Source organism: Plectropomus leopardus, chromosome 5 (assembly GCF_026936395.1).
Source record: "Plectropomus leopardus strain MGB_pleo_1.0 chromosome 5, ASM2693639v1, whole genome shotgun sequence".
In the NCBI taxonomy this organism is placed as follows: Eukaryota; Metazoa; Chordata; class Actinopteri; order Perciformes; family Serranidae; genus Plectropomus; species Plectropomus leopardus.
The window spans coordinates 7,162,501-7,177,005 of NC_142180.1; the positions used below are offsets into that span (position 1 = coordinate 7,162,501).

Consider the following 14,505-nt stretch of genomic DNA (forward strand, 5'->3'; position numbering starts at 1 on the left):
AGGTACAAACCCTAATATGCAATTAGTGGCAAAATATATTAAAAATGTATATTAACAATATATTTTGAATATGTGAATAGAGGGTGGCACGGTTGTTCAGTGGTGAGCATTGTCAACTCACAGCGAAAGGCTTACAGGTTGTTATTGGTAAAAGTAAGTAATAATTGTTAATTTAAGAAACCAAATGCAAAGTTTGCATGTAGCAAAATACAAATGTAAAATAAATAAGAAGATTCAAATTGACTTGCTTTTGAACAAGCAATAATATCTAACAGTTTCACCAAGCAGAGTTTGAATTCTACATTATCTTAAAGGAACTTTAAGGGTTGAATTTAGATGGTAAATGTTGGGGGAAAGGTATTCAAGTTTTTTTTTGAATATTTTATGAAGTCAAAGTTTGTGACATAACCTCACCTAGATGCAAGATGAACAGGAAAAAAAGTTATTTCTTAACAAATACTTTGGGAAGTCTGTGCAATCCCCTCTGCCTCGAATACTCCTTTCTCACATCCTTCTTTCATCCCCCCAGCTGACAGTCTCCCTCCTGCCCCGACCTGCAAAACCCCCAGCAGGGTACTAAGCCTTCCCACTACCTACCCCCTCTGGAGCCATCAGCCCATCCATTTCCCCTGCTCCTTTACCCTCCTTTTGCCCTTTCTCCTCCTGTTCTGCTCCCTCTGTCCAGGTGGGAGGTATGACTCTCAGTTGCTGTGTGGGATTTCTCCCCACACACACAAACCTGTCAAACACACAGCACTAAAGTGCAGAACAACACTGAGGCTATAGCCTCTATGGCCTTTCTTTCCTTTGTTAAATCAAGACAACTAAAATAAGAAAGATAAATACAGCACCATTAATTAAGTGTCACGTTTACAGAAATATATCATTTATATTAAGAAAAATATTGCACAATCACTGGAAGCCTCAGACTGAGAATATTGCATTGTAGATCATACAAACCAGATCTGAGCTCACTGCCTGATCATCATCTATAGATGACTCAAACATTGAAAGCTTTCACTGACTGTTTGGTTGGTCTGTCAGATCTGTAAACATTCTTAAATTCCGATATCCTCATCTACATTTGTTATTTTAAGACTATATGTATTTAGGTTAAGTTGTTTTTCAGTGGCTTGGTGTTTACACAGCATATAACACTGATATAATGGAGAAGTTTGCCTTGTTTTGTTAAATAACGATATATTTTTGTATATGAATACCCTTCAAAGTAAGTATTTAGAAAAAAGTAAGTATCTGGAGAAAAATCAACTAAAATCAGCTTCAATGTCATATGAACTTGTCGAAGTTCACATTTATTGTCATTAAGAACTATGATTGGCTTCTATTCCTCTTCTTGCCTGTCAAATAAAAATCACACAAAGCAACAGCTGGCAAGAGGAGGACAGGACAAATATCTAAAATTAAAGGAGGAAACAACAAGGTTTATGGGAAAGATGGTGTCAATTTTTTACATGCCATACCTTTTAAAGAGTGTGCATTTGAGTAATTTTTGTTTCTTTTCTTTTTTTTATTATCATGGCTTTTATTCTAATACTTTGTCTTTGCAACACTGACGCCTGTTAGAGAGTATGAGGTTGCATTTGGGATGGGAAATATTTTGTGCATGTTTGTTTTGTTTGGATTTTTTTTGTTTGTTTTAAACTTGGAAAATTCAAGAAGGAGACTTTAAAAAAGTTTTCCACACAGCGTTGTGTTGCGAATGATTTTCATCCTTTAATGAATAATGTGCATATTTTCATAGCTTAATGACTCTGTATTGTCTTTCTTTATGTCCGTTTGTGTAGCTGTAACTGTTGGTCTGTCAATGCTCCAATGTGTGTCTTTGCTTTCTGCAGGACTCCAGGGTGCAAACTATCCTGCGGGCTTCATATGAAAGCTGAGGGTTCTGGTTACACAAGGCGGTGAGGAGGAAGGAGAGAAAAACAGATCAGGAGAAGAAGAAGGAGAGCATCTGCTTTCATCCTCAACCCAGCAGGGGAGAGCTTAGGCCTGTCACTCTGAGAGAGACTGCCAGCTGCTGCTGCTGTGCGCACGTACACACACACACACACACACACACACACACACACACACACACACACACACACACACACACACACACACACACACACACAGAGGAAAAAACACTAAATATTCTGTAGTACCATTGAAGTTCAGTAGCATGATCATTTCTCTTGTTTTTGCTATTATAAAGATATATTTTCTAACTTTTAGGCAATAAAAAATATAGTAAAAGCTCACAAAGTAAAGTTTTTTCCAGCATGGACTTTTTAGCTAATCTTTTCTTCTTCAAAAAAAAAGACTTACAGTACAGAGAGACAATCCTCATTCCAGAGCTGTCACAACAATCCAGCTGGACAGAGCCTCTCTAGTTTGCACTAAAAAATCAAAGACAAGCACCACTTGGGTGTTTTCGACTACATCAGGCAGAAAAAAAGTCAATGGCATGTCTACTATGAATTTATTATGAATCTTTGGTTCCAATCATTTAGACATGATTTGCACTCACCATCAGTACTGCAATAACACCCTATTAAATCTGACATACATTTGCATTACAACTTCCAAAAGTTGCTCTTAAACTGTAGGAGGAAGATTATTTTGGTGCAGGATTTTTGTAGGTTCTTGACTTCCAATGTTTTATGGACTGAAACAGCCTTGAAACAGGAAAATAAAGTCATTACTTGTGTCAAAGTTAATCATCATCACCACTGCCTACTCCTGCAAAAAGGGGATAATGAGTGGTAGTTGCTGCATTTTTTTAAGGTGGGTAGGCCTGACAGAGAAGCGACTGGGTGACAAAACCACAATACATCTTTTACAGCTAACAAGAAAGAGATTTGACAAACAATATCAGCGCACACAAGGTTCATGTGGTAGCAGTTTTGGAGCTTTCAGTTTCATCACACAATCTCCTTCACCAGATGAAGTTATCGAAAGTTCATTCTGACCTTAAAGAGATTTGCTCACATTAGCCTCATATGACATTTTCTGACTTGAGTTTATTAAAACCAAAACAAAGTTCAGTAATAAAATTATAGTTTTCAAATTGTAATCACTATTGAATTGCTGACAAAATTTTTGCCTTTGGCTCCAGGTTTTATCAAGCCTTCTTCAACTAATCTCATTCCAGCACACCAGAAAGTGGAGTTACTTCGAGCTGTCTGGTAAAGTTTTTAAAGAAATAAGTGGCAGATGAGGAGATCAGTTTGGATGAGGAGGGGTGAGCTCCCAAAATTACCACACCAACACCATCGAATCAACCTATAAATTAAGTTTAAAGAGCAAAGCATTATATTAAACCTTTTGTTGTCTATTTGAAATTTATATTGAGTTCTGCATTTTGGTGCTCTGTGCCTTTTTTTGGCTCATTTTTTATAACTACAATTGTGTTTTTAGTTAACCCTCTTAAGGTGAAGGCATCATTCAGGCTCAAACACTAATTAAAAAGACCGTATTCATAAAGTCGATATCCACTAGGGCAGTAAATCACCACTTTTATCACGATACAATATTGTATCGATTAAATTGGACAATGATACGATATTTGCTGTCTGCCACAATATGATTTTGATTTGTTTCAACTCAGAGGCCTGCGGTCAATATTTGACAATCAGTAAATATCCTCATTGTCTTTTTGTTGGTTGTCTCCCATTTTCTGTCTGCCTGCTAGCACTAATTCAATGTTAGGAAGGAGCTGTGCTTGGACAGAAATGGAGACATAGCCATGCCATGGGAATTTTAAAATAAATGCCTATTTACAATTTGTAACAGTATTTTCACTTTGCATTGATGATATTGAATTATTAATCATTGAAAATAAATATCGATCCAGATGGATGTATTTCACCCTTGATAAACACTAAGGTAAAAATAAATGGTGAATTGAACATTTATAGCACCTTTTTTTAGTCTTACAACACTTTAAAGTGCTCTTACACTACGGAGTCACATTCACCCATTCACATATACACTGATGACCAAGGCTACCATACGAGGTGCCACCTGAGTCTCATTTTAGACATACACACTCACTCACACACCAATGGTACAGCTACCAGGAGCAATTAGGGGTTAGTATGTTGCCGAGGGATACTTCAACATGTGAAATGGAAGAATCAGGGATCTTCTGATCAGTGGCAGATCACTTTACCACAGTGGCCCACCACAGGAGAACCTAAACATACCTATAAATCACAAATAAAGACATCATGTCGTTCACTAATTGCACTATGCAGTGCTGAGGTCCTGACTCGTAGTCTTTGCACACTGCAGCAATCAAAGCCAAACATAGCACGTTTTTGGTGGGGTATCAAATCTTCCATATTGCCAGCAGAAACACTGCAATATTGATTTTATTTGTCGAAGACTCCCTCTTTTACAGGGAAGACCTTCCAACCTCCAGTAAACCTTCTGTCATTCCCTTTACAATTTGTGCTTCAGCCAATTTCAGCTTCAATCCAACTCTTACAGTCAATCACCCAGAGCTGCACTGCCAAATGCTGACTGAAGAAAAAGAAGGGTAAATGAAAAGAACAGGGAGGGAGTGAAAAAAATAAAGACTTCCCTGAAAACCCCTGAATCTCACCCCAAAAATGAGGACACCTCCTAGGTCAGGTTTCAGTCTGTAAAGTTGCAGATCTCACCGTGGGCCCCTCACAAAGCAGTAACCCTAGAGTCTCTGCTGTCATGGATCTGTCTGTTATCTGTTCTTCCATTGTTAGAGAAGCAAGAGGGAGTCACTTTTACACAACCTTGCTCCATTTATCTTCCCTCAGCTCTCAATGATCTGGACTGTGAAAATCATCGGTATTGCTGCTCTGCAACTCCCCCTGAACCTCTCCCTCTGTCCCTCTGGTACGATGCCACAGTAAATACTCGCCCCATGCCTGATGATTTAGGATTTGGACTCAGATGGGGCAAGAGTGCCTCCCTGGAGATCTATTTTAAGTCTCTCACTCAATTCATTATTCTTATCGTTATATGTCAACTCCTACGCCTCTTTCCTGTGTGTTTATCCAAGTGAAACTCTCTTCTGTCTACCTGTGTGTGTCATGCCTTAATCAACAACAGCCAAACTACGATTCAATGCAAAACCTCAGCCCACATGTTTATGGATGGCTTATATTCAAATATGCACGAGGAGTACCAATAGTTTGCATTGAGGAAGTGCAACATACAAAATGTGTACTATCCAGGCCACATCCACACAAATACGTTTTCCTTTTAAAACAGCATTTTAAAACAAAAACAATCTCTCTGTACACAAACGCATTTCAGCACTGTTTCAGAAATATTTTTCATACATACTAACATGCCTAAAATTGTATATCACATAACCATAGGTAGGTGCCTGTTTCATCATTTTCAAAAATCTCAGTTTCCACACATCGAGGTTAGAACACAAACTTAGAGTTTTCAAATAAAAAGAGGGTCAGCACCTTCTTCAAAGGTCTCTGTTTTAGGGGTTTCAGAATGTGAATAGCAATCATAGCAATGATTATGCATTTTAAAACAAACTACCTATCAGTCTGGATGTAGCTAAAGATGAATAAAACATCCAGATCAGATCCTTACAGATCTTTAGTTAAAAACTCACTTTTAAATATGTCAAACCGATTAAAAAAATTAAACTTCATTAATTCAACTTGACACTAACAAGTGTGTCTTTAATAAAAAGACAAGATTTAATTATCCCAAAAAAGAGAAATAACGCTAAACTGTAATTTCTGCAGGCTTTTATTTCCTTCAATAGTATGTAGAAAAAAATAGCTCCTTTTTGTTTTCTTCTTTCTTCATTGTGTTTTTGACTTTGTATCACCAGAGGTATTTTAACATTTCAACTTTGCAGATATCACTTTAAACTCACCTGTTTCTTTTGAAAGATCCGTTTCTTTTTCTTTCCGATAAAACTTTGTGCACCTTAAAGATGTAATTATTTCGATGAGCAACAACACTATCATTCATTTTCATGCTGAATTAAGAAATAATTCCTAAGAACCGCTGTAATACATACATATTGTCAAGCCCATATTCTAAAGGGCTTAGAGGTTCCATGAACCAATTAAATCTCCAGGCCTGGGATCAGATATCATTTATTAGTCTTTTAAAAGGAAGAACATTTTTTCTCATGTTCAGCCATCATGCTCTGTACATGAACAAGTTTGAGAAATAAGCCCAATGTGTGTTTATGTCTGTGTGTCCGTGTGTGTGTATGTGTGTGTACATGCATCAGGTTGCTGGAGGTTCAGTTAGGTTTTATTGCAGCGAGCCACAGGGGGGCAAACCCCAGTTAATTAAGCTGCTGCTAAGGTCATGGGTCGAATTTCACCAGCAATTAACGTCACGAAACCTGCATGCACACACATGCACACAGCTGCTGACGTTTACTCATCCTGCTTGTGTGGGATGCCAAGTCAACATGACAGTAGCCTCTGTCACAGTCTCTCTCTAACTAAATGCCCCCCACAGAGCACCCACACACACAGACACACAAATCTCAGGAGATGACATTATATTATGCCATGGAGGGTGTTTTGGGGCAGCAGGAGTTGGAGGGGTGGGGGAGTTTTAGTTGTAGTCAGAAGGTTTTGGTGATGAAACCTAACTCGCCCCCTCTTCTGCCCTATTAGCTCCCATTTTAGCTTTTCACCACTCCAGCTGTGTTTATTAAAACCTTACAGAGCAGGCAAAGGTATTTATCAGCTCCCTGAATCACTGCCGTAAAGATCCAGACACACACACACACACACACACACACACACACAAACACACACACACACACACACACACACACACACACAGGTACAAACACAGTAAGGGGACAGCGCCCTCTATAAAGTTCACTAGTGAGCCTTTCTAAGTTTCAATGCAAACAAGCAGCGCAGGACTGACCAAACCTGGAGGTTGAGGTAAAAGGTGCAAATCACTGCCCAGTAAGACAAACAGCTTTTTCCCACTGCAAACAAGACCCTGAACTCCTCACTCACACCCCCAGCTGACATTTAACCCTAACACTCATGGACAGAATGGCATTGTTAAATGTCAAATCTGCTAACAATACAGGCTATTTGAAGACATTGTGGAATCTAGAAACTGCTATTTTATGAACCCATGTAATCTAGAAAAATAAGTGAAAATGAGATCTATAATTAAAGTTGCAGCAGTTGTTGGAAATGTGCGGTCAGTGGCTGAAAATAATATCAGCTTAGCTGTGTGGACACTTTAGTAAAGTAAACTAAACTGAATTGAATATTTGCTGTATAACACTGGTAGTTTTGATTAACATCAAAACTATTATCTCCTGTTTTGTTTTACCTAACAAAGAGTCATATACAACACATAAAGTAAACCAGTCTTTAACACCATGCCAAAACTAACACATCTTATACCTGATCTCCACAGCTATAGATCCGGTGTCCATCAAACCTCACATCCTGTCAAAGTGTCTTTTAGAAAGATAATGAGGCCCTTTTGCATGCTGAGTCGTGCTGGATAAGCGCCTCAGCAGAAAGTTCAAAATGTAGACGTACATGTCTAGTTTACTGTACCAAGTCCCGGAGCCTGCCCCCGCTGTCTTCTCCCAGGCCAAAAACATGTGATGAATGGCCCAGCGCTCTCATCAATCATCTGTGATTGGCCCTGATCTGCGCTGTGATTGGCTAATTAGCCTCATCTGTAACCATTACTGCACAGAGAGGCAGCTGTGGCAGAAAAAAAAGGATAAGAAAAATAAAGGAGGTGAAAAATTACACCATCAGGGCTGTCCTGTCACCTCGCTGCCTCCACACAATGCCAGGAATCAGACAGCTACCGCCACACAGGGGCAACCACACACACCTGAAGACTGCAAGGAAACACCTTCCAAAGCCCAGAATTTCACAGATAATTATATTTTGAAAATAAATATGCGAACAAGACAAGAGCAGGGAGGAGGGGTTGTCAGGACTGTGTGTCAGCGGGTCAGCTACATCTCATCTGGCAACGGTTTCTGGTACGCTGCAGCAGCGAGAACAGCAACGCCAGTTCCAGTCAGGGGAAAAATAAGAGGTGGTTATTAGATGTCAGAGGGAAATATCTGGTAACTGGGTGGTAACTGCTCGCCAAAGGAGAGCCGGACAAGAGGGAGCGACAGTTTGGTGGAGCGCTCGTCTGGTGACGCAGCTTTTCAGGAGTACAAAACATCAAAAAGTAAAAAGGTTAAGAGGCGGGAGGAACATGAAGAATGAAAAACACGAGGCGGGAGAGGAAACAGACAAAAAGGCAGAGAGAAAGTGAGGCAGGATGGAGCCCGAGGGGAGAGAGAGGGCCAAAACCACCAGGCTGACTTCTGCTCCTGCTCCCTCCCAGCCAGCACTCGTCTCTGCACAGGAAATGGTCTCTGCAGCCAGAAGGGGAGGAGGTGTAGGCGGGGGGCTCCAAACAGCTGTACCCACCATGGGCCAACTCAAGATGGGGGCACTGGCTGAGAGGAGAGGTAGGAGTAGGGAGGGCAGATAAAGATTGAAGACTCCTACATCTTTATCTGCTCCGATTGAGTCTTTAGTGAGTGATTGTGCGGGTTTCCTTTTCTCCTCGGCACACTCACATGCAGATATTTGTTCTGCATCGCCAAATCTCAGAAAACCACACTCAAAACGCCAGCCAAATGTTTCAAACACAATCACCAAACTGGAAAAGCTTAACCCCTTTGAGGAAAATGAGATCAGGAGGATTTATTTTTTTATTTGCCGATTTCATACTAAAGCATCTATTCTGTAATACCATAATAATAATAAAAGGGCTCCATTGAGAGTAGCCGGGCAGCTCCAGGTCTGTCTGCCTGCCTGAGACAGACACCCGATACCCTGCTGAGACGATGCCCAGCCAGCCGCACGCCTTCAGACGTCGTTAGAGCAGACACACAGCACGCCCCTCCTGCCACCCGCAATCCATCCACAGCCAATTACAAGCAATTTCCCTGTCCTGGGTGGGGTGAGGAGAGGGAGCGAGAGAGAGGGAGGAAAAGCAGTTGTCAGCCTAAAGCAGACACACATGGTTCTGTTTACAAATTGCCAGTTGTTTGGCTTTGCCATGGTAACACAGTGCTGACGCTGGCTGGACGGATATTTCAAAGTGAGACGGAGAAAGAGGGGGTCGGGGTGACAGTTGTGGCCTTTGATGGTCTGCAGGGCGGGACGAACTCACAGGAGGAGAGATGGTCCATTTATGCATAATGTACAAACGTCCCAGAAACACGTGTCCGTTTCCCTCCTGCCTTCATCTTCTCCCCCTTCCTCCTCCTCCTCCTCCACATCAGTTCCCCTCAGCACCTCGGGCTTCTGTTTGGCTTCCCGAAATCCGCCTTTCCGAAACTAGAGACACACAGTTAGGAGGTGCCTGATTCACCAGAGCTGGAATGTCGGCTGTTCCCACAGGAAACCTGGGGCGTCTCAAGCCAGGGTGCCCTGGACAGGCGAGTGTGTGCACACACATAAATCCAGCAACACAGGGTTGCACGTACAACACATAACTACAAAACTGGTCAGTCAGAGTAACAAATCAGGATGAAGAAATCTACTGAATGTGACCCAACAACCAGAATTTTACTTGGACAAGAATGAGTCTTGTTTTACATAGTAGCTCAGTGGGCAGAGACGCAGATTCTTGAAGTTATTTTTCTTCAGTTTACATTTGAAATTTGTTGGTGTTAACAACAGCCTCAATATTAGGCCTGATGTGATGAATCCTTTGATTGGATGATATTAGAGCATTAAACTTCTTATCGGTTGAATTATTTGGTCGATCCACCTGTCTGACCAAATTCTCATTGGTGGACTTTTTGGGTCTTTGTTAGGGGTTGGCAAACTAACAGCTATCAAAACTGTGCCTCTTCCACTCCAAAAGTGCAGCTTTAGACTACCAGTAAGCTGCAGTGTGTCTTCTTGTGTGTTATTTTATTTTTCTTATAACTCACCCAAGTAGGCAGGGTGTAGAGAAAAAAAAGTGATGAGGTCACATCCATTTATATCGTATAATAAGTTGACAATGTAATTATGACAGGCCTTCTCAATATTTCTCTATATAGCAGCATGACTACACTACAGTTCCCATGAGCCACAGTGGCTGCTGGGATTAGGAGGACAGCAGCAAGAGCTAAAAGTCAGAGTTACAGTAATTTTGATTTTGCCATCAGGGCTCTCAGTTGTATGCTGTCCTTTATCCTTAACTTTTTTATCAAAGAACAAGTTTTCAACACTGTTTCTTATTATTTGCAGTCATATTTCATCAAAGAGAGTTAAAGCAGTCTGAACAGTCCATGTTTATTCATCGTAATTACTTAACTGTACAGATGTTAGCAGTAGATATTTAGCAACAAATTGACCATGTGCGTCAAGTGTCTATGTGTGACAGCTCACACTCAGACTGATCTCAAAACCTAAAACTCTTTTTATTTTCCTCTAGATTTCCACTTTTACCCTTGAGTTTTTCTGTATGTTCATGAAGCAGAGTGATGCAGAAATATTATCAACCCACATGGGTGTGTCTTTACTGGGAATCAGAGCCTGTTTGTGCCCACTTGGAGCTTTCCAACGACTTTGTATGTAACTGTACCACCTCACTTTGCATTTAGTGCACTCCACCTAGTAGTGGGTTCATGTTGGAGAAAAATTAACTGAGCTTTAAATATCAAGATCACGTCAATATATTATTATATATCACATCCTTTATTTTGTCAGATCTGAATCCATCTGCGTGACAGTGAAATACCATCCCACAAACAGTTTCTGATTCAAAAACAACAATTTTTTGGGGCTTCCATTTTACCAATCCCATTTAAAGTCAGACATCCTGCCACAGGAGGCAAATATTATTCACTGTGGTTATAATCGGATATGACTGATCTAAAATCTTCCTGTATCAGGCGGTGACCGTTTCACTGACGCCATCGACGCCTCCATGACCCGCCCTAACAGCGGCTTCACTACCACCCTGCTCTGACGCAGTGACCTCACACTGTGATCTGCAGTTAAACTGAGGCTCCCCACTGTAACCTCCTCACCCCCACTCCCATCTCAAAGAGCGCCCCCAACCTTCTCCACCGCCATCACCTCCTAATAATAACACAGTTCGCTGCCAGGGGTCTGCTGTCAGACATGGCAACCCGTCGAGTCTTTCATCTCAACATCCCCACACACACACATGTTCAAACCTTAACCTATCACACACACGTAGGAATGTGCGCTTCCTTACACACATGCACGGGGGGAAAAACACACATTTAGCAACACTGAGCTCCGTCTGCTCCTGGACGTGGCGACCCCACTGTTCGTTTCATCTCCCCGCTCCTTTCTCTGCATGCTGCTGGCACCATTACGTTAACACAAACACCATATTTCTGTCATCGTCCCCAGGACGCAGTGTTCCCTTAATATCTCTCTTTCTTCTGCGGGCGTTTGGGGAATGGCGATGGGGGCCTGAAGGGATCTGGGACATGGGTGAGTTGTGGGAAACCAGAGTGCAGTCTGTGGCCTCACAGCATGCGGCCCTCTCCTTCTCCTCCCGCTCCCCCTCTCTTTCTCTATCTCTGTTTCTCTTTTGGCAGAGAATCATAGGAGGCTTCATGCAGATCACATATTGCGGCCTCAAATGATCTGGGAAAACATGCCCTGTTAATGCTATGTGCACATCTGAACCCTGCTCAACTCTGGTGCAGTGCACGCACAGTTTGTGTCTATTTCTCCGGGCTTGTGTGCGGTTATGGTTGTGTGTGTGTGTTTTACCTCCACATAGTCTTTGGCGTGGCCCCAGTCCCTCTTGGAGTCCAGGTTGCCCAGGCTGAAGCTCTCCAGTTGGCCGAGGTGAATCTTTGCCACAGAGCGGCTGATCTTACGCGTCACAAAGTTTGAACCTAAAACACATACGTTAGAAATGCTTTGTTGGCATCTTTTGGATTCAATCACTTTACACGGGGTATAAATATTACAGCTCAGTCCAACACATATAAACACAGACACAGAAACAAAAAGCAGATAAGTGAAATCGAGGCCTCCACGTGGAAAAAGGAGTTTAGAGATCTCTAACAAACTTCTACAAAACACTATCACCACACCGACAGAGCTCCAGACCTCTACTACTGCTCCAAGTCCTCTTTAGCCAAAGCATAAAGCCACCCTGAGTCAAATCAATTCGTTACCACCTCACATTACAGCCACTAGATCCTTTTAGATTCCTTCTCTCTCATTTTCCTCTCTAATTCACTGTTTCAGTGTCAAATCTGGGCCGGATGCCAAGATAAATCTCAAAGCATCAGTCTGTCTGCACTGAAAAAAGCAACAGGAAAGTGCCACAGAAAAATGACAACCAAACAGGACCACCCTGGCTCTGGCGGTACGCAGCGTCCAGTCCAGAATCACCACATCGACAGCCGATTCATCTGCCAGATTGCCCAGCGGTGCTCCACGATCCGAGCCGACACACGTGGCGACATTATCTGCGGGAAAAGAAATGAGCTCCTAATGACTATTTCTGTGCCGCTAGGAGGGTTAGAGGAGTTTTTGGGTGTTTTTGGCGGGACACTGCGAGCCGGTGTCAGGTTCTGTGTTCCTGCTGCGGGGGGAAAGATGCTGCGGAGAGCCTGCGAATAAATGTCCTCCAACCAAAACACAGCATTATACTGATGGAAATCAACACTAAATATTAGTGTGTCATGTCTAATAATGCCACCACCTTAGTTGAAACAGCTTATTAGAGCTTGAGGGGTTTAACTCCGGCTCTTCTGTCTTATGTTGAAAAGCCAAAATGGCAGATATGTGGGGATCTGTGAAAGACTAATTTCAAAGGAAAGCTTGAAGCTTGCATCAAAGAGTCGGCTATTTTTAGCCCACACAACATCTCTGCTGTGCATAAATCTCCCACAACCTTGCGTGAACCTTTTTTTGGGACCTCTTAAGAGCTCCTCCGTGCTGTTTTTTCAACTCATCATGTCTGAGATGAATGTTGCCTTTAAGCTCTGCGCCCATCGAGGCCATAATGCCTCGGCTCTGTCTCGACACTGTATCACTGTTGCCCTGACATGGAGCAGAGCCTCCGTTTAGACACAGGAAAATCCCATGAACCCAATCATGCGAATGCACCAAATTTGTAGTAATTATTTCATAGGAAAGCGACAGCCCTGGGCAGGCTGAGCAAAAACAGACCAGAGAAGGTTAGACACGCTTATTTGAGAAAATACAGCATGTTGTGTGTTGGTAGCAAATCACATGGCCCCCATGTCAACGCTGCTTTGTCGCCATGTTGAACTGAGATTAAAACTGTTTAAATGAGGGTTTAGGCATGCTTCAGACTTTCTCTGGATTAAAAATTTAAAATCTAGAAAGTCCAAATACATATATTATTCAGAATTCTGTGAATCAATATTATTGACACGTTTATTAGGAAATAGCATGTGCCTACAGAGCGTAGATAAATGGTGGATGGAAACCCCCTCTGATGTCAGACCTGTCCTGTCTTTGCATGATTGTCTCATCTGGCCCCGGGGCCCTTCTCCAACCTGGCAGGTCATCTGTTCTGGCAGGTACCACTGCTCCCGCTACATTTATTCATCTGCCACTGACACATTGTCAGCTTTGCTCTCATCCATATCAGCTATACAGGGCTCATCACAGGGTGAAGGATATTAACCATACAGCTACACACACACGAACTTTCTCATGTTGTATATCCGGTGCTCAAACGATTAGGCAATTAGTCAATGGACAGAAACTTAATTGACAGCTATCTAAAAGGGGAACTCCATAGATTTTACACAAACATCAGTTAACTTATCATTTGAAATACGATTCAGCCAGAGACAGCTGTATAATGTTTTCTGTGGTGCTTTGTTTTCTGAGGAGCTTTCTAAAGTCTAAAAAACAACCCCTTGTGATGTCACTATGCCACCAAGTTTTAAAGAGCTTGTTTTTTTACTGTGCAAGAAGGGTGTCATGAAAATATATTATGAAGTTGCATTATGATGGGTGAAGAAGACAGTCCTATATAAGTCTATGTTGCTTTGATTTGTCGATTTGATTCAGCTGTTAATAGGTGACCTGCAACTAACACCATCCCGAGTGAATAGTATTGCTGTGAAAACACTGTGCCCACCATCTCAAGCCACTGGGACAGCATTACCAGTGGCAATGTGAACGAGTGGTGCCGCCAGCGAGCACCCACCCAGCCTGGACAGTGCGCAGTATGGAGCAGCCAAGGGTAGCTAACCAGTGGATACCAAAGAGTGGGCAGTGAGTGTTACCCCATGTAAAAACAACTAGCTCGCAACAGAAAATGAAAAACAGGGCAAGATATTTACATCACAAAACAAAATTTCACCACCTCTAAATGGATAGTGCTTTGACATGCAGAGCTAAAGCTCACTGAGTCACGGGTATGTCATACTAAAAGGAAAGGCCTCTTACATTCAAAGTTTTTTTTCCTTAAATGGTAACTGGTTAGCCACCAATTAAT

The 14,505-nt window shown here is 42.0% G+C and overlaps 1 protein-coding gene across 2 annotated transcripts in view; it reads right to left on the reverse strand.

Annotated features, from left to right (window-relative positions):
• gmds (GDP-mannose 4,6-dehydratase) overlaps nucleotides 1-14,505 on the reverse strand; it is a 203,255-nt gene that overhangs the window by 111,524 nt on the left and 77,226 nt on the right. For both annotated transcript variants that reach the window (XM_088077442.1, XM_042512148.2), the window contains exon 7: nucleotides 11,784-11,911. In XM_088077442.1, coding sequence (XP_087933568.1) covers nucleotides 11,784-11,911 — 128 coding nt within the window. The remainder of the gene's footprint in view (nucleotides 1-11,783; nucleotides 11,912-14,505) is intronic.